This window comes from Phoca vitulina, unplaced genomic scaffold (genome assembly GCF_004348235.1).
Source record: "Phoca vitulina isolate PV1807 unplaced genomic scaffold, GSC_HSeal_1.0 scaffold38, whole genome shotgun sequence".
Taxonomy (NCBI): Eukaryota; Metazoa; Chordata; class Mammalia; order Carnivora; family Phocidae; genus Phoca; species Phoca vitulina.
The window spans coordinates 16,485,227-16,510,902 of NW_022589741.1; the positions used below are offsets into that span (position 1 = coordinate 16,485,227).

The following is a 25,676-nucleotide window of genomic DNA, read 5'->3' on the forward strand; positions in this document are numbered from 1 at the left end:
TCTCCCTGTCGCATGTTCCCCTCTGTGTGTGAGATTAAAATGCGTTGTAGGATTGTTGTGAGGACTTAGACAAGCCATGTGGAATATTTAGCTCAGTATCTGGAACACAATAAGGAATCAATAAACGTAACTCCTGTCGTTGCTTTTGGGAGCAAATGCCTGTACTTTTCTTTCCACTGGAGTGGAGACCGCCTCTTCCCAGGAGACCCCACCCCTCACCCACCACCCCCACCCTCTTCCTCACCTGCCTTGTTAGAGGCAAAGCTGGATTAAGACCCTTGTGTCTCAGTGGCATCATTCTGGAAAACCTCCTCCCACCCATGCTCCTAGATAGCAGCTAGCTGGGGAGAGCAGGGGAGAGGCCTTCGCTCACAGTCCCATATTTTCGTTTTGTTCCGGGCCTGCATTGTTGCCTGTTGGAGTGCAGTTCAAAGCCTGTCCTCTTATAATCATAATAATACCTTGTCTTAATGCAGCTACTATGCTCTGAGGAGTTCAAAGTGTTTTTGTGAGAACTATTTCCTGGGCCTTGTGATCTTGAGGTAACTGCTGTCCACCATCTTCGAGGAAAACAAAGGCCTGGCTCTCGTTAGAGCTAGATGTAACATTTGTGGTCATTTGCGATGGGCGAGACACCAGCCTAAGCACTTCATGTATTACTTCATTTAATCATCAACATGGTCCTGGGAGCTGGCTGCTCTTATTCTTGGTTCTCAGATTAGGGAACTGAGGCCAAGAGCCCCAGCCATGTGAAAAGGTCACTTGGTGCGTAAGTGGCCACGTTAGGGGGGGAAGAAACGGGCCTGCTCGCCTCTGAACCCAGGTCTTGGCCACTGGGCGGTGCTGTGGGCAGGAGTGGGGATCCTCTCATCCCACTCAAGGGACTTCAATCTCTCTTTAAAAGAGCATTCCTGAGGGAGTTGGGGGAGACCGCGGGGGCTTAGGAACATTCTTTTTTTTTTTTTTTTAATGTTATGTTAGTCACCATACGCTACATCATTAGTTTTTGATGTAGTGTTCCATGATTCATTGTTTGCATATAAAACCCAGTGCTCCAAGCAATACATGCCCTCCTTAATACCCATCACAGGGCTCACCCATACCCCCACCCCCAACCCCTCTAAAACCGTCAGTTTGTTTCTCAGAGTCCATAGTCTCTCATGGTTCGTCTCCCCCTCCGATCTCCCCCCCTTCATTTTTCCCTCCCTTCCCCTATGATCCTCTGTGCTGTTTCTTATATTCCACATGTGAGTGAAACCATATGATAATTGACTTTCTCTGCTTGACTTATTTCACTTAGCATAAACCCTCCAGTTCCATCCATGTTGATGTAAAAGTTGGGTATTCATCCTTCCTGATGGCTGAGTAATATTTCATTGTGTATATGTACCTCATCTTCTTTATCCATTTATCTGTTGAAGGGCATCTCGGCTCCTTCCACAGTTTGGCTATTATGGACACTGCTGCTATGAACATTGGGGTTCATGTGGCCCTTCTTTTCACTTCGTCTGTATCTTTGGGGTAAATACCCAGTAGTGCAATTGCTGGGTCATAGGGTAGCTCTATTTTTAACCCACATTGAGATACCATCTTACACCAGTTAGAATGGCAAAAATTGACAAGACAGAAAACAACAGATGTTGGCGAGGATGTGGAGAAAGGGGAACCCTCTTACACTGTTGGTGGGAATGCAAGCTGGTGCAGCCACTTTGGAAAACAATGTGGAGGTTCCTCAAAAAGTTAAAAATAGAGGAACATTCTTTTTACTGAAGATGGGAATACAGGGCATCTGGGTGGCTCAGTTGGTTAAGCGACTGCCTTCGGCTCAGGTCATGATCCTGGAGTCCCAGGATCGGGTCCCGCATCAGGCTCCCTGCTCAGCAAGGAGTCAGCTTCTCCCTCTGACCCTCCCCGCTCTCATGCTCTCTCATTCTCTCTCAAATAAATAAAATCTTTTTTAAAAAAGATTGAAGATGGGAATACAGAAGCCCATAGAGGTTGAGGAACTTGCTCAGGTCAAGGTGCTGTTGCCCGGCACCAGCAGCGGGGTCAGACCCATGGCCCTGCCTCTGGCCTAGGGCTGCGCTCGTCCGGCCTGTGCGCCCATGTCTCCCAAGGAAGCACTGTGGACCCTCAGGGGCTTCATCCTCTCTCTCCTCCAGGCCTTTTAAACCTGGAGAAGCTGCTCCGGCAATTCCTTATCTCCAAGGACACCCTCTCGGTCCGGATGCTGGATGACACCCGGGACCCCACCCCACTCCTCAAGGAGATCCGGGACGACAAGACCGCCACCATCATCATCCATGCCAACGCCTCCATGTCCCACACCATCCTCCTGAAGGTGGGACCCGGGGGCGGGGGTGCGCGGTGGGCTCAGAGCATCCTTCTCCCTCCTCCCTCCCCCTGAGCTGGTATGCTGCTCCCTCCTTGCCTTGGGTGTCACCGGAAAGGAAAGGCAAGATGAGGGTGATGTGGTAGAAGTATTAACTCTGGGTGCAGCTGGACAGCCCCAAGCCAAAACCCTCCCCACCAGGGTCTATGGGTTCCCACAGGGCACTTGGTGGGCTTGAGGCCGAGGCTCTGTGCCGAGGGGTATAGAAGTATTTCTATGTTTGGACAACCAGGGCAGTCTCGTCAGTGTGTACAGCTGAGCATCAGCCCTCTGTGTCATCCCCGTACGGTGTACTAGTTTACAAAGCTCTGCCATGTGACTCCCCAGCCTGATCCTCTCAATGACGAAATGGGGCAGGTACCCCGTCTTCCCTGGACAGGTGAAGAAACTGAGACTCCGGGAGATGAATGGCTTTGTCCGAGGCCTCGCTGGTGAGGAGCAGAGCTGAACGGGTACCTATTGTCTCCGATAGCCAATCAGCAGCTCCTTCTACCCCCAGAATACAGGGGTCAGAAAGTCAGGTGGCTGGGCAGGGGGTAGGAGGGGTCCACGCTGGAGAAACAGTAGGAGACATCTGGGCAGGCTTGGAGTCTGCTGGCACCAGCTCCTGGCCTGGTGGCTGAGCTAGGCCTGCAATTCCAGATAGATGGACCCCGCTTGCACGCTCCTCTGTGGCCCCCAGCAGTAGCCCCAGCCCCTCCAGGCACATTGGCCTCTTGTAATGCCGTTCTAATTGCACATTTAAATGCAACCCGCCATCTTCCAGGTTGCGTTTAAATGTGGAGCGAGGCTCCTTGTTAACCTCTGCCAAGCTGTGAGGAGCGGGGCAGACACTCAGATGATTGTCTCTCCTTCCCCCTCCCCACACCACCCCTCCCCAGGTAGTTTTTGTCTCGGAGTTAAGAAGAGATTTGAATGAGTTCTCTGAGTACCGAGGGCTGTCCCTCCAGCCCGTTGCCATAGTAATTCTCCACAGCTCCAAACCCACGTCTGTCTGGGTGCATATACTCCACTCACACACACACTCAAATGGAAATTTTCTCTTTTTCGCTTGTCTTGTGTCTGGGCCTATGATCAATGAAGTCATCAAGGATGGAAGAGATCCTCTAAGTTTCAGGGCCTCAGAGAGATAGGCTGAGGAGTCCCCGGGGAAGATGAGGGACGGGGAGGGAGATAATGGTCCCCCCCAACGCCCCTTGCAGAGGGCAGACAGAATGCACGGTGCCCCCTGGTAGCCGGAGCTTGCCTGAACAGCCCCCATGTGGAAGCCTTTTGGGAGCAGCCCTTATAATAATAATGTAATAACCTCAGGAATATTTCATGGCTCCCAGCATATGTGGTTGGGCTCTTTTTGAAAAAATCATACGTCTATTGTTGAAATTTTGGAAAGTACAGAAAAGTACAAAGAAGAAAATAAAAATCATTATAGCTTCTTCTTTCTTTCTTATAAGCCTTTACTTTGGGACATGATAGAAAAATCTTACAGATACACATGGAAAAGAAAGACATTCCATCACCTGGAGACAGCCACTGTGAAATTTTGATGTCTATCCTTTTTGCCTTTATAGACACATTTGTTTCTTTTCAAAATTATTATCACCCTGCACATACTCTTCTATAACCTGCTTTTTTTTTTCACTTAAGTATATGTCCCGCATTTTGCTTATGTCAATTCATATTTGTCTACAAATACTTTAATGGCTACGTCATTTCTTATCATATGGATATGCCATAATTTATTTAACCATCCCTTTATTGTTGGAGATACAGGTTGTTTTCAATCTTTTGCTCTAATCAACAATGCAGGATGCACATCTTTGTACATAAATCTTTTTGCACATTCATGAATATTTTCTTAGAATACATTTCCAGAAGTGAAATTACTCAGTTAAAGATATGTATGCTTTTAAGGATTTTGATATGATTTGCCAGATTGCCTTTTAAAAAGGCCATAACAATTTTTACTCCCACCAGCAGCGAATAGGTGTCTTACGGGACCCTTGCCAATACTGGATATTTTCATTAACAACACTTTTTTGTTGTTGTTTTTAATGGCTGTGCTTTTGAAGAAAATTCTCCCTGTAATGATGATTATTAGCAAGTGTTTCTGCTGGGTGGACAGTGGCAGGGTTTCCTGAGACCACCTATTGGCCCCAGCCCCTGTGACCTTGGCACCAAGCCCATCACTGACCAGCGAGGCTTTGGAAACCAGCTCTCTTTGTTCCCATTTGACTTCCTAGTGCCCCCAGCATGCAGGCCCTGCATCAGGCCCTGGACTCGGGCTGCAGGCTCGTCCTTGCTGGGGTTAACAGCACAGCCTTGGGAGCGCCCCAGGGAGGATGGACTCAGTGTGGGAAGCAGTGTGAGCAGAGAGCACACGGAGCTTCCGGGAGACTCACTGTGCCCATGTGAGCCTGGCCCCGGAGCTTGGCAGCGCTCTGCTGTCTCTCGATGTCCGAAGGATTTGCGGAGTAATCCCCTACTTTATTGAGCAGCTGTTCCAGCAACAAACTTCATGTTTACCCAGAATTCAGGTCTTAAAAACCAAGGATCTCTTGTCTTTTATCTTTGGGCAGCAGATTTCGCAAATGAGTTTTAACCATCTGACGGTGCCCTCTCCCCACCCCCTGGCCCCAGCCCATCCCTGTGACCAGGCTAACCGGGGCTCCCACCTGTCTAGGCAGTGGTGACAGACTCTGGCACTTTTCTGTGGATGGTGCTGAGCGTGCGGGGAAGGGAGGGGCTGGGCAGAAGGCCGCACCAGCCTCTTGGAAGTGGAGGAGGAAACGTAGTTTTGCTTGGAGGAAGAAGGGAGGCCTTGAGCCCCCTGTGACCCCCGTATCCTCTTGCCCCCGGCCTAGAGCCCTTCTGTACTTCAGTTTGCATCGCAATGGTGGCAATAGAAGGACCCCAGACTGCCCTTCAAGGAGCCTGTGAGGGTTCCTGTAAGAATGCTCACAAAATTATTGGAGCTCCTTGAGAGGTAAACACTTTGTAAGAGGAAAATGTAGTCACCCTTGGCCTTGTTTTCCCCTCATGCACCTCAACAGGCAGGACAAAAGCGGTTTCCCGGGGGCCCTGGGGCTGCAGGATGCATGATGAATATCTGCCTGTCAGAAGGCACGAGGGCCCTGGGGAGAGCTGGCTCATTATTTACCTGATCTACTTGTCGGTGTCCGTAGCACCTGTCACGCTCAAAGTCGGGCACACGGACAGGGGAGGGTGGTGAGGGGCGTCTGTGATGGCTACAAAGATCAGACCAAAGGGAGGCTGTTCTGATGTTGCAGCTTCCCAACCCTGGGATGATGACACGGGGGTGTGCTGTGATCAAGGGTGAGGCATGTCACTGGCAACTTGTTCCGTACTACTAATAAAGGACCAAAGTTTGCAAATGATTCACTTGTTTCCTACATTACTGCAGATTCAAAGACTCTGATGAGTCTCGCTCGCTCACCTTTGACAGGGGCTGCATTAATTTGAGAATCACCCGTAACCCGCAGACTCTCCTATCTCTGCCTCAGCCCCAAAGAGAGCTGTCAGGACTTCCATCAACAGCACGGTCCTCCGGGGAGAGGACAGTTAGGTTAAAAGGACTGAAATTAGGCTGCCTGGCTTTAATTTCATCTTTTCCACTTAGGATACATGTGATCTTGTGCAAGTTACAAGGCCTTTTGGTGTTTCAAGAGTCTTCAGCTGTCAGATGGGGGTGGATAGAGGAGGAATGATAACCCTACCGCATCGACTTAGCCCAAGTGAAATGCTTTCTAGTACCTGGCCCATGCTAAATAGTGGGTACATGGTAGCCACTGTGATTGCTAATAGTTTGGGAGATAATGATTTTTATGTTTTATTATTTGCTTCATTTCCTTGAAAGTCATTTTGGTTTCCCGTAATATCTGGTTATGTCCATGGGAATGTGTTGTGCATGAGAACGTCAGCTTCTACGAATGTCACTGCAAGGGTAGAGAGCAGGGTGGCAGTGGAGACACCCTACTCTAGAGGCCAGTGTTTCTGTTCTCCATCCTCCAAGTCAAGGGCAGCGTAAGAACTGAAGGGTAGTGGGTCAGACAAATGACGGACGCTTGGAACCCTCACTGCTCATTCACTTCCAGTGAGTTTTTGTTTTCTGTCTAATCTCCCTCTCTTCCCTTTGCAGGCAGCTGAACTAGGGATGGTGTCGGCCTATTACACATACATCTTCACTAATCTGGTAAGACATTTTCACAGCTCACCTCCTTGGCATAGAGTATGAATAACTAGGGTCAGTGGGGTGTGATGGAATGAAGCTTGGGAGATGAGGAGTGGGGGAAATCAAAGGAGAGGAACAGAAGTCAACCAGAGAGGCAAGGCATTGTAGAAATGTTACTGGCCTTGGGAGGATGGGAATTTGGGGAGTCTAATGCCTCCATCCAAATGCCACCGGCTACCTAGCACTGATTCCTCTGATGGATGTGTCTCCTCTGTAGGTCCAGTTACTGGCCTGCCGTCCAGTCGCCACGTTGCCAGACCCTTATGCTAAGTCAGAAGTAGGACAGCTAGGGCACAAAAGTACACATGTCATACGGTGTTAGAACTGGACACACCTACAGGGGCTGTTGTGGCTGAATCCCCTCATTTTGCAGATGAGAAAACAGGTTTATAGAAACTGTATTGAGTCAGGTTGGAGCACCAGCTTTGCCACACACCAACTGTGTACCCTTCAACGAGCCCTGAGCCTCAGTTTCCTTATCTGTAAAATGGGGATAAGAGCACATTTGTTGTAGAGTTGCAGTCATTTTGAAATGGCGTAGTTTAATCTCCATGGAAGCATTTTGAAGCTGTAACATATTAAGAAATGAGAATGGTCATTGTGAAGGATACGCACTCAGAGAATAGAAAGAACCTCGGAGAACTGGTTTTAAAAAAAAAAAAATGTTATGACTTTTTCCTTGAAATGATTATAGATTCACAGGAGTTGCAAAGATAGTGCAGAGTGGTACCATTTAACTTTAACTGCATTTCCTCCGGTAGTTACATCTTACATAATGGTCATACGATATCAAAACCAGAATATCAGAACATCCAATCTGTCCATCCTACGTAGATGTGCGTCAAGCCCACTGGAACCAGGACAACACCATCCCACCACCACAAAGATCTCCCTCATGCCGCCATTTTATGGTCTCACCCATGGCCCGCCTTCCCACCATCCCTAACCCGTAGCAACCACTAATCCATTCTCCATTTCGACACTTTTATAATTTTAAGGATGTTATATAAATGGAATCATGCGGTATCTGACCTTTCTCACTCAGTGTAATGCCCTTGAGACCATCCGAATTGTTGCCTGAATCAATAGTTTGCTCCTTTTTATGGCTGAGTCGTATTTCTCAGTATAGATGTACCACCGTCGGCTTAACCATCCACCTATTGAGAGACATTTTGGTTTCTTCCTGTGTTTGGCTGTTACAAATAGAGCTGTTAGAAACAATCATTCAGAGAAGGGGTTTATTTTATTTTATAATGCATGAGATGTCAAGAGCACTTAACTCAGTGGCCCGTCCATGTCGACGTGCTTTTGAGCACCTCTTATGTAGCAGGGACTGGACCAGGCATTAGGGATTAACATAGGAATAGGAAACAAAGGCTGCCTTTGAAAAACTCAAAGTACTTATTGTAGTGCAAAGTGGTAAATTCTATTAGATGTGTGTATAAAATGCTCTAGATCCTGGAGCAGGCAGGAAAGGCTTCACCAAAGAAGGGGCCTTTAGGCTGTGCCCTAATAGGGGGGTAGGGTTTTTTTCTAGATAAAGAAAAGAAGAGCATTCTGGGTTAAGGGACAGCATATCCACATACTTGGAGATTTGAGATTTGGCCTGTCCAGGAAACAGTGAGTCATTTCGGACTTACGGACTGCTCTGGGGATGGGCATGCCAGTTAATGACTATCCACTTATCTATTTACATCCATCCTTGAAAGTTACCTATTTAGAGGATGTAAGGCAGATGTCCATTAATTTTAAGATCCTTGCTAAGTTGGGAAGCAGAATACAACCTCTACAGATTTGACTCTTAAATCTTAAAATGAGAAAGGTTCCCGAGCAGTTATGACTTTCTCGGTCAGCATGTGTGATAGGGTGACCTAGGAGATGGTGCAGTGTCCCTCCCTGGATGGAGGGACCAGATCTCCTGAAATGGCCTGCGAGGTCGAGAAGATGCCTGTCCAAAGAGACAGCCTCGGACCCTATAATCCTTCTTCATTTCCAGCCATAGGTTTTTATGAACAGCCTTTTCTTGGGGCCGCTGTGGAATTGTTAACCCTGAAGCATCCTGAGGCCTTTGCTCTCGGAGTAGAGACATCTTAGAGGAATTGAGTGTAGCTTCTTTTCTGGTATAGGGTCTCCCACCATAACAGACTTGCCAGAGAGCCATTCAGCATTCCCTCATTCGCTGCCACCACCACACAAAACTACCCGCTCCATTGCTGGAATTTGTACTTGAATTCTAGCATGCATATGGAAGACCACACAGATCATATGTGCACAGCCTAGGGAACATTTTCCAAGTGAGCACACCTGTGTAAGCAGCACCCAGATCCAAAAATAGAACCCAACCAGCACCCTAGAAGCCCCCCTCCCGCCCCCTCCCTGGCGCTACCCCGCAAAATGGAAAACAGAAGGAATTTCTTTGTTTGCTTATTTATTTATTTTTTTCTACTGCTGCTGTAAATTAGAACACTAACATGTAAAAAGGGAGAAGAGGATTAGACTAGTCCCAGAGCAATGCAGGAGCATTTGCTTAAAGTAAGGAGACGTCTGGGGGAGCCTGGGCAAGTTGGCGGAGCAATAAAGGGAGATTAAAATACAATTGGACTCCATCTGGGGAGGCTGGGAAGCAGAGGGAAGAGGCAGGCCAGGGGCACCCCTCACATTAGGCAGCCACATCAGCAGAGGAAGACAGAGCTGAGCAACAAGGAAGCACAGTGGTGACTTAGCAGATGGAAGGAGGCCAGTCATTTGGAATGTGAGTTCCCAGGACAGTCCCTAGAATAAGGTGGAGTTGCTTGGCTTGGAGATTGTGAAGAAAGCATCCCCCACTACCTCTTCTCAGGACTGATAATAATGAGTGTGATGATTTATCTAGTGAGAAAAAGCACAGGCTTATGAAGTCAAGAGACTCAGGTCAACACCCCACTTTGCCTTATACGCTTTGGAGGAGTCTCACTGACTCTCTAAGCCTGTTTTGTCATTTGTAAAACAGGGATACTAAAACCTTACAAGGATAGGTAAAAATGCATTATAAATTGAAAAGTACTACGGGTTTCTAAGGCATGGTATTTTTTTATAACTCTGTGATACTTTCAGGTTTCAAAGAGCTTTCTCCTTTTCTGGGGGCATGGAACTGAACAAGCTGAGCTCTGGGAACCTGCCTCAGTCAGAGAGTTCTTTGAACGTAGAATTAACAGGACTCACACAGTTTGTAAGTTTGCAAGGGGAAATCAAAACAGTAACTGTATGAATGATGATGGCTGAGTAATATTCAGGAAAATAGAAGCAGGGCCACTGTAAAAATCAGTCAGTGGGAGGATATTCTGGAAGCCCCTTGTGAGTGCTTTGACTTTCTGGAAAGGACAGGCCCCTATTAAGAGGAAAGAAACTACCTTTTAAGTCCATTCTTCCTGCCCAATTGCCCTTGGAGTCTCGGAACAGAGGGAGAGGGGCTCTGTACAGAGGGAATGAGTTACCCTCCGTGCTTCTCCCATCCTTCCCCCCCGACCCCCATTCAGATGCCACCCAGCCTTTCATACTTCTTTATTTCTATTCTGAATTCCTCAGGGATATCCATCATGGCCCAGCTCTGATCTCTGCCACAGTGATACAGCAGGTGGTCAGATTAGCTTTTTGAAAGTTAGTGCATGAGCTGGAAAGGCATGGGCCTTGGCATTAGGTAGACGTGATTTAGACCTCTGGTTTGACTAGCTATCGGCTGTGTGATTCTGTGCGAGTAACTTAACCTCTCTGAGCCTCAGAGACCTCGTCTGTAAGTGGACGCTATTAATATGTGCCTCAGGAGGTGGTATCCACATAGCAACTGGCTCATAATACAAGTTTAGTAAAGAGGAGGTATTATTTTATGAAGTCCTGTTTATGCTTCCCATGTGCTAAAAAGAACAAGAGATACTATTTTTTCTGCCCAGCCTCTAATGGCCAGTAAAAGTGACTCTTATAATGCCATCTGATTTGTTTGCAGAGAATGAATCGGACTTGGTAGTTTAGGTATTATATGTGACTGAACTGACCAGAGTAGGGTTTGTGTGTGTCCGTTCTCATTCCTCATTCCCACCCAGGCATTAAGAAGGCTGATTGATACCTCTATTTTTAGTTTTTTGAGGAGCTGCCGTACTGTTTTCCAGAGGGGCTGCACCAATTACGTTCCCACCAGCAGTGCATGAGGGTTCAGATTTCTCCACGTCCTCACCAACACTTGTTATTTCTTGTCTTTTTGATTTTAGCCATTCTGACGGGTGTAAAGTGATATCTCATTGTGGTTTTGATTTGCATTGCCCTGATGATCAGTGATGTTGAACATCTGATCATGTGTCTGTTGGCCATCTAAGTACCGTTAGATCCAGTAATACAACTTCTGGGTCTGTTTATCCAAAGAAAACGAAAACACTAATTCAAAAAGATATACACGCCCTCTATGTTTATAGCAGCATTACTTACAATAGCCAAGATATGGAAGCAACCTAATCGTGCATCGATAGATGAATGGATAAAGAAGATGTGGTGTGTGTGTGTAATGGCATATTACTCAGCATAAAAAAGAATGAGATCTTGGGGCGCCTGGGTGGCTCAGTCGGTTAGGCGTCTGCCTTCGGCTTGGGTCGTGGTCCCGGGGTCCTGGGATCGAGCCCCGCGTCGGGCTCCTTGCTCGGTGGGGAGCCTGCTTCTCCTTCTCCTCCCTCTGCCTGCTGCTCCTCCTGCTTGTGCACACACTCTCTCTCTCTGTCAAATGGATGGGTAAAATCTTTTAAAAAAAAAGAATGAGATCTTGCTATTTGTGATAACATGGATGGACTTAGAGGGTATTATGCTAAGTGAAATAAGTCAGACAGAAACAAATACTATATGATTCTATTTGCATATGGAACCTAAAAAACAAAACAAATGAACAACAACAACAACAACAAAAATAGAGACTCAAACATAGAGAAGAAATTGGTGGTCGCCAGAGGGGAGGCCACTGGGGGATGGGTGAAATGTGTGAAGGGGATTAAGATGTTACAAACTTCCAGTTATGAAAAAAATAAATTAAAGGGATGAAAAGTACAGCATAGAAAATATAGTCAATAATATTATAATAACTTTGTATGGTGACAGATGGTGACTACACTTGCCATGGTGAGCGTTTCGTAATATATATTATTGTCAAATCACTATGCCATACATCTGAAACTAATGTAATTTTATATGTCAATTACATTTCCATGAAAATGAAAAAAAAATTTTTTTTCATTTGAAAAAGAAGGCTGGTTGAGTTAGGGCTTCTGTAATAAATAAATCCAATTGACTGCTCTAGATTTGATCAGCTAATTACCCAACATAAGAGTTGGGAGAAGAATCTCCATCATGAGTCAAACTTCTAAACCTTCAATGCAGTTGACCCTATAGACGTACAGATTTTTCTCTCTGTCAGGGTGTGGCCAGCAGGAGAGTGAGTGTGCCAGCCCTGAGCTTTGGGGGCCAGGGAAAACTGACACGGGAGAGGAAGTGAGCCAAAGCTAGCTGAGAGAACAGATGTCCAGCGCTTTTATTTATACATCTATTTTGAAATGCGATTTGGGGTAGTTTGTACTGGTTTCAGAGGTTCAGTTGGCAAAACAGCTTCTTGCCCTGCTTCTGGTTGTGATGGGTCAGGACTCAGTCCCAGCAGAGCGAATCTCTGATCAACAGATGGGAATGGGCCTCTGAAGGTACCTGGGTAAGGGGGGAGGCCAGGGCAGAGGATTAGTAAACTTATTGATAACTTTAATGGTAAGCTAAGAGCCATGATGTGCGTTTGGTCAGAGATCAGGAGAAGAACCAGAAGGAAGCAAGTCTTGGCGGGTAGACCAAGGTGAGGGTTCAGAGTCCAGGCCCAAATAGGGGGCAAAGCAAGGCAACCAAGAAAATGACTCTTTAGAGTCTCCAAAGACACAGATGCATAAGCATAAGCAATCTGAGCACTGGTTCCTGCCTTTATCCAGATTTCTTTCTTTCTTTCTTCCTTTTTTTTTTTTTTTTCCTGAAAGTTTTTAGTGTGGTGAAGCATATGTAGCATGAGATTTGCCATTTTAAGTTTACAATTCAGTGGCATTAATTGCATTCACAGTGTTATCCGACCATCATCACTATTTTATTTTATTTTATTTTTATTTTTTTTTTTAAAGATTTTATTTATTTACTTGACAGAGAGAGACACAGTGAGAGAGGGAACACAAGCAGGGGGAGTGGGAGAAGGAGAAGCAGGCTTCCCACCGAGGAGGGAGCCCGATGTGGGGCTCGATCCCAGGACCCTGGGATCATGACCTGAGCCGAAGGCAGACACTTAATGACTGAGCCACCCAGGCGCCCCCATCATCACTATTTTAAAACTTTCATCACCCTAAACAGAAACTCTTTATCTGTGGAACGGTGACCTCCCATCCCCCTCCTCCCAGCCCCTGGTAACCTCCTATCGCCTTTCTGTCTCTACGCATTTGCCTCTCCTTAGATATTTCATAGGAGTGGAATCAGACAATATATGTCCTTTTGTATCTGGCTTATTTCACTTAGCATCCTGTTTTCTAGGTTCATCATGTGATAGCATGCAGCAGAACTTTATTCTTTTTTTTTTTTTAATGTGGTCAAATATACATAACATAAAACTGACAATTTTAACCATTTTTAAGCATACCAGTTAGTAGTAATAAGGAGTAAGTTTTGCAGCCATCACCACCATCCATCTCCAGAACTCTTTTCAGTTTCCTGAACTAAAACTTCACACCCGTTACAATAACTCCCCATCCCTGCTTCTTCCCGACCACTGGCGATCATCTGTCGCTATGAGTGTGCCTATTCTGAGTACCTCTCAGAATACAAATACCTCTCAGAAATACAAAATTTGTCCTTTTGTGTATGGCTTATTTCACTTGGCATAAAGTCTTCAAGGTTCATTCATGTGTCAGCATTTCCTTCCTTTTGAAGACTGAATAACAATCCGCTGTATGTATAGACCACATTCTGTTTGTCCATTCATTCATCAGGAGATACTTGGGTTCCTTCACCTTTCTGGCTATTGTAGATAATCCTGCTACGAACGTGAGTATGTAAATACCTGCCTGAGTCCCTGCTTTCAGTCATTTGGGGCATATACCTAGGAATGGAGATGCTAGATCATATGGTAATTCTGTGCTTAATTTTTGAAGAACTGCCACACTGTTTTCCAGAGCGGCTGCACCATTTTGCGTTCCCACCAGCAATGTATGAGGGTTCTGGTTCCTCCATATCCTTACCAATACTTGTTTTTATTTATTTTTTTAATAATCGCCGTCCTAATGGATGTGATGTGGTCAGATGTGTTTCTCGTTTCTGTTTGGAGTTTGCAAATCGAAAGAGGCAAGAGTACATGGCTGAAGTTGAGAGTCAAGCTGATGAAGAAGCTTTGTAATGAAAGAAAGTAGCCAGTGTGTAAAAACCCAGTCAGACCTGGTGAAAACCCCCAGGTCAGGAGCTTCCTAGCTGTGCAGCCCTGAAGCTCTTGAAGACCTCAGTTTCTTCATGTGTAAAATGGAAATAATAATATCCATCTCAAAAATTTTTGGTAAAATTAAAAATTAGCTGTTGATCGCACTTTGGATCTGGTAGATAATGCCAACTGCTATAACAGATAAACCCCCAAACCCCTTGGATTTACACAATGAAAGTATATTTCTCATTCAACTCACGTCCCCAAAGGATGTTCCTGATCAGTGGGCAGCCTTCCATTATGTCATGTGGAGGCCTAGGTTTCTTCTGGCTTATAAATAGGTCCTCTTAGGGGCCAGGAATGGGAGACAACCATGGAGGATCAGACACCAGAGGATGTTATGGCCCAGGCCTGGGAGCGGCGCATAGTATTTCTTTCTCCTCACGATTCCGCTGGCTAGCCCTCAGTCACAGGCCTGCACCTACCTGGAAGGGGGGTTGGAAAATATAGTCTACTGCGTACCCAGGCAGAAGAGGAAATGGGCTTGGTGATCAGTTAGTAATACCGCCACGTTATTAAATTATTAATCATTGTCACACATCTCTCTCATGTGTGCCGGAAAAAGCAATTAACGTGCTAAGCCCTGGCAAGTCTGTTTAGAGGGCAACTGATCCTGTCCATGGAAGTCTGATTAGCACCTAGATGCAAGGGTATCAGCTCTCTCATAACTGGAAGGGTCTGTGCCTCCAGGTGGGGCAGGCCCGGGACAATTACAGATTCACTGAGCTTGTTCCATGCCTGAGTGTGGAAGGAGTCTCTGTCTTCCTCTCGGCCTCAGGCTTTGGCGGGGGTGGACTGCTGTTCTACAAGACGGATGGAAGTTTGGACAAAGGACACGAGGAATTAAGGCCCTTTGGGCAAAGCCCAGGTGGCTGCTGGGACAACAGAGATGCCATCCAAAGAGAGGAGGTAAAGGAGGAGGCGCCTTTGGAGCTAATAAATCTGGAGGGATTATCCAGCTACTAATGAACCCAGGGAGATTTGCAACCACTGCCTAATAGGAAAGATAAAATCACCCTAATCTATTGCCGGAGAGTGCAGATGGGCCCTGGGCCAAAGGAACGAGCTGCCGCCGTGGCGGGGAGCGGTGTCGAGATTTAAGGTTAAGGGTCAAAAGTGGTGAAATGTTAGCGGAAGGCAGGAGGTCACTGGGCACTGGAAGCAGGAGGTTGTGCCACCTGGGCTGGCAGCTGGGTGCTGGGCTCACCCCTTCACTGTCGTGGCCCAGGCAGGGCCCAGGACTCTGGGCTCCGGGGGGCACCGCCATGCCGGAGGCCAGGCTGCTATCTGTGGGGTGTAGAGAGAGGCAGCGGGCACGGCAGGGTTTTTCCCTTGGGGAGTCTAGAGAGAAGGGCCCGGGTGATGGCTATGCCGTGCTGGAAGGCATGGGGCAGGGGTACGGCAACAGGAGGCCTCATCCTCTAGCGGACAGGCAGTGAAGCAGCTGTGCTTCTAGTTACAGCCCTGCTGTGAACCACCTGAGTGACCCGGTAACAGTGATGCTTGACTTCGCAAATACCTTCTACATTCAAGGCTCTGTAATAGGTGCTTCTCCGTTATTTTTGCACGTAAACCTCAAAACCCTTCTAGCAGAAGACAGTGTTTTATCCCCATTTTAGAGATGAGCAAGCTGAGGCTCATAAAGCTCAAAAGTAGTGGAGCCAGATCATGAGCCCAGGCAGGAAGCCCTTAACCACTTCACTCTGTCGCATTGGTCTAGGCGAGCTATTGCCCCTCGCTTGGGCTTCACTCCATCATCTGTAAAATTACGGCGTTGTGTTAGGTGATCTCTCAGGGTCTTTTCAGCCCTGAACTGGTTTTATCCTACACCCCGTTGGGGGCATTTCACTTCCCCACACCCTCGGACTGAGATGTTTCCTGGAGATGGGGATGGGGGACAACCACGAAATTGGAGGGCCCACGTGGCCCATGGGAGTAGTTTCTGTTCAGCTCACAGCTCCTCCGATCCCCAAAGAGTAGCCGGGTCCCAGTGAGTCCTGCAGGATATAAGCCTTCTCTGCCCCTGCCCCTGTCTTGTTTGGGCAGAATGAATCTATGCAGCCAATTTTTCTCCTCTGGGTTCATTTTATTGTCAAGCAGACCAAGCCTATGTTTATTTTTCTAGAGGTCTATCAGAGAGATTAGCCATAAGTAATTGAAATTGCTAAAATTATTATAGAAAGGGGAGTCGGGCCAGACAGGGAAGAGAGAAACCATTGATGCCAGAGGAGGGGAGTATGCTCACCGTCTGTCCCTTCTGATCCTTGCTGTGGTGAACAAGACCTACTCATCTTTTGGATCTTATTTAAATGTCACTTCCTTAAGGAGTCTCCCCTGATACCACACTAGGTTGGGTCCCCTGTGACACTCTCCCGGCACCCTGTGTTCTGTATTTTGTAGCATTCTTCTCAAGTGTGAATTCTTTCTTCTGTATCTGACCCCTCCACCAGACTTTGAACTTCATGAAGACGAGACCAAGTCTGTCTTGTCTATCCCTGTACCCCAGGTGCCTATTGGCACATAGTAGGTGCTCAATAAATACTTACTGAGTCAGTGAATGGAGCAGTTCATAACAGGGTAGCGTTCTTGGACCAGGAGGGTTGGCCAGGTGAGATAGCTTATCTCCTTGCATCCAGTGGGAATTCAGCACATCCCCATGAAGCTCATGAGCACAAAGGTCTGCAGCTCAGCCAAGAGGAGTTGGGCCCAGCGTCCCCTTTGCTGAGATGCCTCCACACTTTCTTAGACCGTATGGTAACTACTCAGTGTCGTATAATGCCCTCCCTCCATTCTGGGCTGGACAGACTTGAAAGTAAGAACGTGTAGGACTCTCAAGGGTGTTTTAGTTCAAGATCCAAGAGACAGGATTCCAGGGAGTTCTGATGAGTGGCGGCAGTGTCAAAACCTGAGCCCAAAGGTCGGCACCAAGAATGATCACTGAAGTCGGAAGAGGCTGAAGAGTATAAAGATACTCCAGCTGATTTTGCTGAGTGCACTGTGTCACCTGGGGCTGCTTTCGCTCCTGGCCACACCGTGCGCAGACCAACCTTGGTCAAGTGGCCTCTTCAGGCCAGTGCCTGCCTCATGGAGCCAGAACACAATGCTCTTTGAGACCAAACCTCTCCTTCAGGTTTTCAAGGTCGTTATGAAATTATCTAGTCCTGTCTGCTGTCCCCACGGTTTGGCACACGAGCTTGGGTAGGGACAGAGGATGGAAGCGTGGTTTAAGGGAAGCAGCCAGGGCCTCACATTAGAGAGGACATGAGTTTGAAGCCTGGCCCTGCCATGCATTAGATGTACATGGGGCACATTACTTCACTGGTTAGAATCTTAGTCTTTCCTTTTGAAAATGGGAATAACAATTCCTATAACATCATGTTGTGAAGAACACGGAGAGTTCCTCATCCTCAGTGGGCTTATTCCCTTCCCTCCCTCCTTGCCCACTCCCCTGTTGGGGATTTCCATCCTTAGACCTTAGTTTCCCGATGTCCTGCCTCTAGTTTTCCAAAACTCCGAAGCTAGAATCGGAAACATTTCCAGATTGGCCTCTGACCTAGTCAGAACCCCAGTTCCCATGGTGCTTGAGCCCCTTCCATAGCTTGCAGTCCTTTCTGAAAGCACACACCATCCATGTCCACACACATGCATACATACATACTCACATTTCTACACACACACACATACACACGCAGACACGCACACACGCACACACACACACAGCTAGCCCATGGCTACAGTCCATCAGTCAGACAACTTTCTGGTGCCAGAGCAATTGATTCTAAAGTGTAGTTCATTGTAAAAATTATTAAGTCTATCTATATATTTCACCTTTATCAAGCCTTTTAGGAGAACCACTCTGCATAATACCATACACTTTGGTGAATAAATATGTTTTTAGTGTAAGGAGGAAAAGAGTAATGGAGTGAGTGAAAGCTCTACATGTGTCTGTCTGAGCCTCCAAGCACCACCACCCCCCACCAAATGCAAACCCTATGAGGTAGCAGGTCTGATAGGAACAAATCTCTCCGGGTCACCCACACGGGTATACCAGCATCTAAAGGAGAAACTCTTAGTCCAAAATTGTGCTCTCTGGCTGCTAGCCCTCCTGTGTCTGTTCTCTGAGCTAGGTCATTGGTAGGGAGGGGGTGTATTCAGAAGGAGAAATGGCAGAAAGAATTAGAAGGAGATTCAGGAGGTATTGACTAAAGAATTAGTCTTTACATTTGCACTTGGGAAAACTGTAGCTGGCTGCTGGAAGCCACTTGGCCCAAGTTACAGGATTATAAAGTGCTTAGGCAGCCGTGATTTAGTGACTTACCTTTGCAAAATGCTGCAATCAACTACACGTACGCCGTGAAGATTTATAAAGTGCCTACTGTGCGCTGGGGGAATGCCAGCAGCAGCATGGGGGGGGCGCTTGGAGGGCTCCAGCTGTCAGTGCGAGGTGTGGGAGGCCAGAGCGGGGAGCACTTAGGGCCTCTGTGGGAGCATGAGGAAGGTTTACAGATATGGTTTCCCTTAATCGTTTATTGAGGGATGGTTAGAGATGAGAACGGAGGAGTGACACGGGGGTGGAGGTACGGGACGGGTCTGAGTGAGAGCACAGTAGAGCGCTGGGGCTGGAGAAGGGGGGCGGGGGGACGCAGAGGGACGGAGGCAGAGCCAGCAAAGCAAGGTTCCGGTCAGATGACACCCCATCTGCCCTGCAGAGCTGCTGGACTTCTTAGCCCCGGAGCTGGCATTGGCAGGCTCAGGGTCTTGTCTTGGCTGCCCCGCTAACTGCCCGCGCGTGTAACTTTGAACAAGTCCTTTCTCCCCTGGTCTCCAAAGACCTCTCAACTCTGATGTGCTGTTGACTCCATGGATTGGATGAATATTGATGAATGGCTGAGTGACTTCTCCAGGCCAGCATGTTTTCCACGTGAAGGAGGTGACTTTCCTCTACGTGGCTTTTCAGGGTCCTCCAGTGCCCCCCACAATCCAGGTCCCCGAAGTGGGGCAGCACCCCTGACTTGTGAGCCAGGTGGGTCTTTTGCTTCCCCTTGCCCAGCAGGAGCCGGCCTGTCTCCCACGCCCAGCCCGTCTCCCGCGCCCAGCCCAGTCTCCTGCTGGGTGATGGGCCCTCCCCATCTCAAAATGAATGATGATAGCATCGAATTGGGGGACCTTTGAGAGCATCTAACTCAATCTCATCATTTTCCAGTTGTGGAGAATAACTGAGGAGGGTGCATGACTTGCCTGAGCTCTCAGAGCGAGCCAGGAGTGAGGCGGCCCCCTGGCGCACAGGCCCACTCATTCACTGGATCAGCACTAACTGAGCACACACAGTGTCAGGGATGCAGAGATGAATAAAGTCCCATCTTCGAGGAGGTCAGAATAGAGGGGGAGATAAATCCAAGTAAGTTATTGTAAATCAACAGGTGAAATAAAGTGATGATGAGGATATTCACAGGGCATTATGGGGCCTTCAAAGAAGAGGCCCCTGGCCTAGCCTGACAGGCTCAGAGAAAGCTTCCTGGGGAAGGCTACCCCCAAAGGGCCTTAAAGAATCTATGGGGCTCAGCCAGGTGGAGATGGGGGATGGGCAAGACATTCTAAATGAAGGATACACACGGTTTAACATCCTAGACAACATTTGCTTTTTAACCGAGGCCTTAACCAAGAAAGTGGGCAATATGGAAAACTGCGAAGGTGGTGAGGAAGGTTATTTTGGGGTGGGGAGAACCTTTCAGAGCCTTCATGACTTCACGCACATGCAGGCCATTGATTTACAACTATCCCGTGGAAGGCAGGGCAAGAGGGGAGGTTGAGTCCCAAGCAGACCTGAGCGAACACTGTGAGACGCAAATGCCTGAGACACTTTGGGCTCCCTTGGGCAGCTGTGAACAGTTGTCCCCCTGCAAGGTGATGGGCACCACCGGCCGAAAGAGAGAACTGAAGCCAGGGCTGCCTGGGGGGAAAAGTGGGGTGATTTGGCCAGTCCTACAGGCGGGTTGGCCCTGATGTCCTCAGGAAGCAGCTGCTAGTAAGTATCTGATGGGCACACTCTTCTGCCAATCCAGAGTCTGCCCCATTCCTTATCGTGAAGCAGGCTCGGCCTGGCCCGGCAGACTGGCCCCTTCTCTGCGCTCCCCCACTGGTAGGGCCTTCCAAGCCTGAGCCCTCGGGAAGGAGCCACTCCTTCCTGGAGAAGGAATGCTGTTGGCAGCTGTGGCAGCCGTCCAGGGGGCGGAGGACAGTGGGCACGGGTCCAGACCCAACTCAAGATGCCAGGTGGTGTGGATTAACTTCAGCTGGGGCTCCAGGCAACCCTGGACTGGCAGGGCTCGTTTCTCATCCTCGGTCCACCTGTGTTATCTCCACGCTTCCCATGGCCACTCCTTCCGCAGAGCTTCTGGAAGTTCTCTCTCCGTACTCTGGATAGTACGTGGTGCAGGGCTGCGGAACAAGAGGCATTTGAATCAAGCCCCTGTCTGTCTGCGCTGGCGGATGCATGGCTACTCACTGAGTCAGGCTGGGCGAGGCCCCGCCCCTTGGCAAGCCCAGGTGACCACAAGAGTCCTCCCAAGGGACATGGGAGGCCTCTCCAAGAACTACCCTATTTGAGATAGTCCATGTGTGTTCCTTCATCTGCTCTCTACCCAAAGCAAGAGTCGGTCTCAGCTGGGGCTGATGAATCCATGGATCTGGGTGGGGAGGCGGGGGGGGGGGGGGTGCGCGGAATGAGATATTGTTATCAGTTATCCTGGAAGAACCAGGCGCCAGTAGGAGGGATGCAGGATCATTGAAAATGGAAATGACCCAATTAGGCCTTAATCCCAGAACTTGGGTTGGGGGGAGGAGCCTGGCACCTGGGCTTCGCAGCGGGCTCTGGTTTCCAAAGCTGAGGCAGGAGCTTCCAAATACACTTGAATCCTTACCGCACGGGGCAGGGGATGTGAGAACAGAATCGGTATTGCCAGGAAAATCGGTGGAAACCGAAGAAGCATTCGATAGAGGGTTTTGAGATCCTCACAGAGGTGAAAAAAACCGCTTCACCTCGAAGGAGGCAATTATCAGACAACCCCTTTGCTGATGTTTGACAAACAGCATGACAGTGAACGTGGGTCCCACGGGGCCCTCAGAACTAAAATTGAGATATCTGTGTATCATCCATTTAATAGAAATCGAAACTTACTTGTTCCCTGTATCTGCCCCAACACACATACCCACACACGCACACACACTGTCTCATCCACGCTCGTGTGTGTCGCTGACTGGGTGCACCAGACTGTGTATATGAAATAAATCAAATTGAAATAAGAACCAGGCTCTGGGGACTACTCTGGTTCAGTATCTCTGGAAACATAATGGAAACGTCCCCCTCTGACTGCCCAGCCTTGTGTCTGATAGAGCTCTGGGAGAAGGGAAAGCCTGCCTTGCCCTCAGTCACGAATTTGTTAAAGATTCAGAAGTTGCATTAATTCAGTGAGAAATGCCTTGACCTTCCCTTCTGTCCAGTGACCCAGTAATCCCCCATCACCTCCAGTCAAGAGTCTGATCATAGAAATCTACCCATTTCCACAGCTGGGATAGTTGGAGCCGGCACCGATGTGCCGGACGCCATTCCAAGCTCTTCCGTTCAGGATCTCGAGTCCTCGAAACATCACTCCCGGATAGGTGGTCCAGTTCCACAGAGCAGGAAAGCGAGGCCCAGAGAAGTTTGAGAGCCTTGGCTAAGGTCATTCAGCTGACACGTGCTGAGCTTGTAGAGCTGAGAATTTGCCCTTGACCTCCCAGGCCACACCTTGTCCTTATCAAATTGATATTTATGGCTTTTCCTGTGCTGCATTAATTTTCTGTTGCTCTACAACAAATGACCACAGAGTTAGCAGCTTAAAATAATGCCAGTTATTAGCTCACAGTTCCGTAGGTCAGATGTCCAACATGGTCTGGCTGGGCTCTCTGTTCGGGCTGAAATCGAGGTGGCGGCCGGCTCTCTTCTCATCCAGAGTTCAGGGGCTTCTTCCAGGCTCCTTTGTGTTGGCAGGATTCAAGTCCTTGTGGTTATAGGACTGAGATCTCTGTTTTCTTCCCACCTCTTGGCTGGGGACCGCTCACACCATTCAGAGACCACTCTCTGGTCCTCGCCTGTGACCACCTCCATGACATCCCCCGCTCATCTCACCCACAGGAAACCTCCCTGTGCGCCAGGCCTTCTCATACTTTGAATCTCTGTGACTTCCTCTTCTGCAACCGACCAGAGAAAACTGTGTTTAAAGAGCTCATGTCCTTAGGTCAGAGCCACCTGGATAATCTGGACCTTATAACCTAATCATAGAAGTAGAACTGGCCATAGCCGCAGTCCTGGCGAGAGAGAGAGAGAGAGAGAGAGAGAGAGAGAGAGAGTGTGTGTGTGTGTGTGTGTGTGTGGCGAAGTGGGGCAAGTTTTGGGGGCTCACCTTAGAATCCTGCCTACCTTGTGCCAACCTTGTAAGTCCGTTTATATCTTTTGCCATCCACCCCCCCACACACACTATCACCTGCAGAAGGGGTGGACAAGGAGGGATCTAGCCAGGGAATCAGGAAGAAGAGACTGGAGGTCTTGGGGCAGGAAATGGCACATCCCCTGGGAGGTGATACAGCCAGGTTCTCTCTGCTGGCCGACTGCAGGGCTCCGGGCAGGGAGCACCCCCGGCCCCTGAGAGAAGACTGAGAGCTGGAGTCCAGGGGGGAAACTGAGGCCACTGGGCACTGCTGTAGCTATCACAGAGGCGCCTGGCACTGAGGAATTTGGGCCCTGCTGAGAAGAGTGTTTGGAATGTAATGAATGTTTGGAAAGCGTAGGGAGTCTGAGAATAAAAGACATTATGGCAAATCATATTATTATTATTATTACATTATAAGTGCTATTGTATTACAAGTGCCATTAGGAGTAGCAAGTGCTGTTATTACTAAGCAATCCAGCTTCTCTGTCCCCAGCATCAGACTCCACTCAGTGTCAAAGGCATCAACAGCTCAATTAATCACCATCTGAGGCTTCCCCCAGCCCCGTCTTTGTGGTTCTGACACCTCACGTTCACAGCCCCAGCGGTAAGCAGGACACCTGCCCATCTGGCCAAAGCCTCCAGCAATAACCCACATGGTGGATTCCTCTCCTGTGAGTTGCAAAGCTGAATTTTTCTCTTGCCCGAGCATTAAGATCCTCTTGAAACCATGCCTGATGCTCTCTCTTTCATGCTTAGAACCCTTCCATATCTCCCCATGACCCTCAAGATAAAGTCCAGAGCAGCCTCTTAGGCATTTCCCTCTGGGCTTTACCCTGCCCCAGTCCCCACCACCCACAGCTCACTCCAGCCAGACTGCGTTCAGAGACAGTTCTTTGAAGGTACCACACACCCTCGCTCCTGGGGTTCTGTGCAGGCTGTCATTTGTCTGGGAAGCTCCTCCCCCCACCTCTCCATCTGGCTGGCTCCTGCTCATCTTTCAGGCCTCGTCTTGCAACCAGCTCTCAGCTTAGGAGAATCAACGGAAATTCTGATAAAAGGGACCACCTTTATCGGCACCTCAAGCACTCACCCTGACCCACCATCTGGGACTTGCCCTCCGCTTGCTGCTAAGTGTATGCGCCTGAAGACGGGGACGGGGCTTGTTGTATATCTCGTGCCTAAAGACATGTATCCTGCAGGTGGTGCTCACGTTTTTGTGGAGCAAATGAGGTGAGAAGGGCCAAGGTCTGAAAATCTCCCATTAGGTCCATTGCTCTCACCCATGGGAAGATATATCTGAGAGCCCAGTGACCTGAGTCCTGGTCCTGCCTGAGTCACATATGTCCTGACTGATCTTGAGCATCCCTCGTGCGAGCCCATCCTTTGGTCCTGCTGCAGAGCTGCGGACTGGCAGAGTCAGTAGGAGGCCGGGGCTGCTGATGAGAGCACCACTCATCTTCCTCAAAACCTCCTTAGACCCCGGGTGAGATGGGGATGGGGGTGCCTGGAGTCTCTACATGCCTGAGGCTGATGAGTTGGCACCTGGGAGGAGAGAGGTTTTGCACCTGATATGTAGCCAGGAGGCCTGATCAATGGATCCTGAGTGTGGGGGACCTCGGATGTAAGGACTCGACGCCTGATGAAGGAAGCAGGCCTGCAGAGAAGGGGAGAGCACCGTGTCCACTATTTCTCATGTCAGGTCAACCCGTGGAGGTTTCAGCTTCCCAGTTAATAACCACTTATTGAGCCCCAGAGGCACAGAACAGTCTTCGACATACAAAATGAAGATGGTCTCAGCTCCTGAAGCGCAAGTGGGAGGGTTCTTCCCCCCCCCACACCGGCCTCTGCCTTCCTCTTCCTGGGAGCAAAGCCCGAAGGCTTTGGAAAGGTGGTCCCACCCTGATGGGTGTTTACAGGTGAACATTAATTCATTTAATGAATGTGTAGTGGGCATTTGCTAAGCCCAGGCATGGGGTAAGGTACAAGGAACAGATCAATGAACAAGACAGAATATGGTCTGCGTTTGGGGATTCACGTTGGGAAAGAAAAGCAGAAGAGGGACAGGGTCCCTGGGAGGAATGGATATGCGTGTTTAGGTCATGGGGATATATGAATAGGAAGCATGCAGGGAGAAGAATCCAGGAGATCTGGGGGCTGAGAGGTTTAGGACCAAATCTCCCATTAAATGGAATTCACTGATGGGTATGAATTAGCCTCCCAGCTGCTACTTTCTTCAAAGACCTACTCCACAAAAAGCAATTGCCCAGCCTGCAGAGAGCAGAGGCTTTGATGCAGATTAATAGACAGACAGGAACCTGGGGGTGGGGGCGGGGGGCGGTGAAAGGGTACCCAGCAGACTCTGGACTCCTGGTGGCTCCACGGTTTTCCTGAGAAAGGCTGAGAGAGCACTTGTGAGACACGGGTCTGGAGCCGGACCTCTGCCATCCCTTGGGTCCCCGGGAAAGATGAGTGGCTCTAGCCCTAAAGAGGTCCGGACTGTCAATGGAGTAAAATGAGGGACAGCCTGATAGGTGCTCCCTGCTTAAATTTATTCAGTTAATAGTGTTAACTTTTTTTAAAGATTTTATTTATTTATTTTAGAGAAAGTCGGGGTGGGTGGGGAAGAGAAGAAGAGAGAGAGAGAGAATCCCAAGCAGACCCCCCCCATTGAGCATGGAGCCTGTTGCGGGACTCAATCCCACAACCCTGAGATCGTGACCTGAGCCAAAATCAAGAGTCGGATGCTCATCCAACTAAACCACAAAGGCATCCTAATAGTGTTGACTTCTTTCTCTGTGGTGTGCACCAGCGTAACTGCTGGTAATGTGAGTGCATTTGTCTCCAGAGCACCCAGTCCTCAGGAAGTAGCTTTGAACAAACACATGTGATGAAAGGCTCTAAGTGATGATAAGTATAGCTGTGAGGTAGAGTGGTGGCCCAGTTGAGGCAATGGCCAGTTCTGCCTGGTTTGGGTGATGGAAGAGGTCAAGGTGAAGAATGAGCAGAGGGGTAGACAGGAATCATAGCATGAAAAGACATGTGTGTCAAACTAAGGAGTTAGTTTTTGTC

At 48.6% G+C, this 25,676-nt stretch overlaps 1 protein-coding gene across 10 annotated transcripts in view; it reads left to right on the forward strand.

The window, feature by feature from the left end:
• The window catches only part of GRIK4 (glutamate ionotropic receptor kainate type subunit 4), a 428,651-nt gene that overhangs the window by 283,547 nt on the left and 119,428 nt on the right, over window positions 1–25,676 (forward strand). For all 10 annotated transcript variants that reach the window (XM_032428067.1, XM_032428069.1, XM_032428065.1 and 7 more), the window contains 2 exons: window positions 2,163–2,341; window positions 6,549–6,602. In XM_032428067.1, coding sequence (XP_032283958.1) covers window positions 2,163–2,341; window positions 6,549–6,602 — 233 coding nt within the window. The remainder of the gene's footprint in view (window positions 1–2,162; window positions 2,342–6,548; window positions 6,603–25,676) is intronic.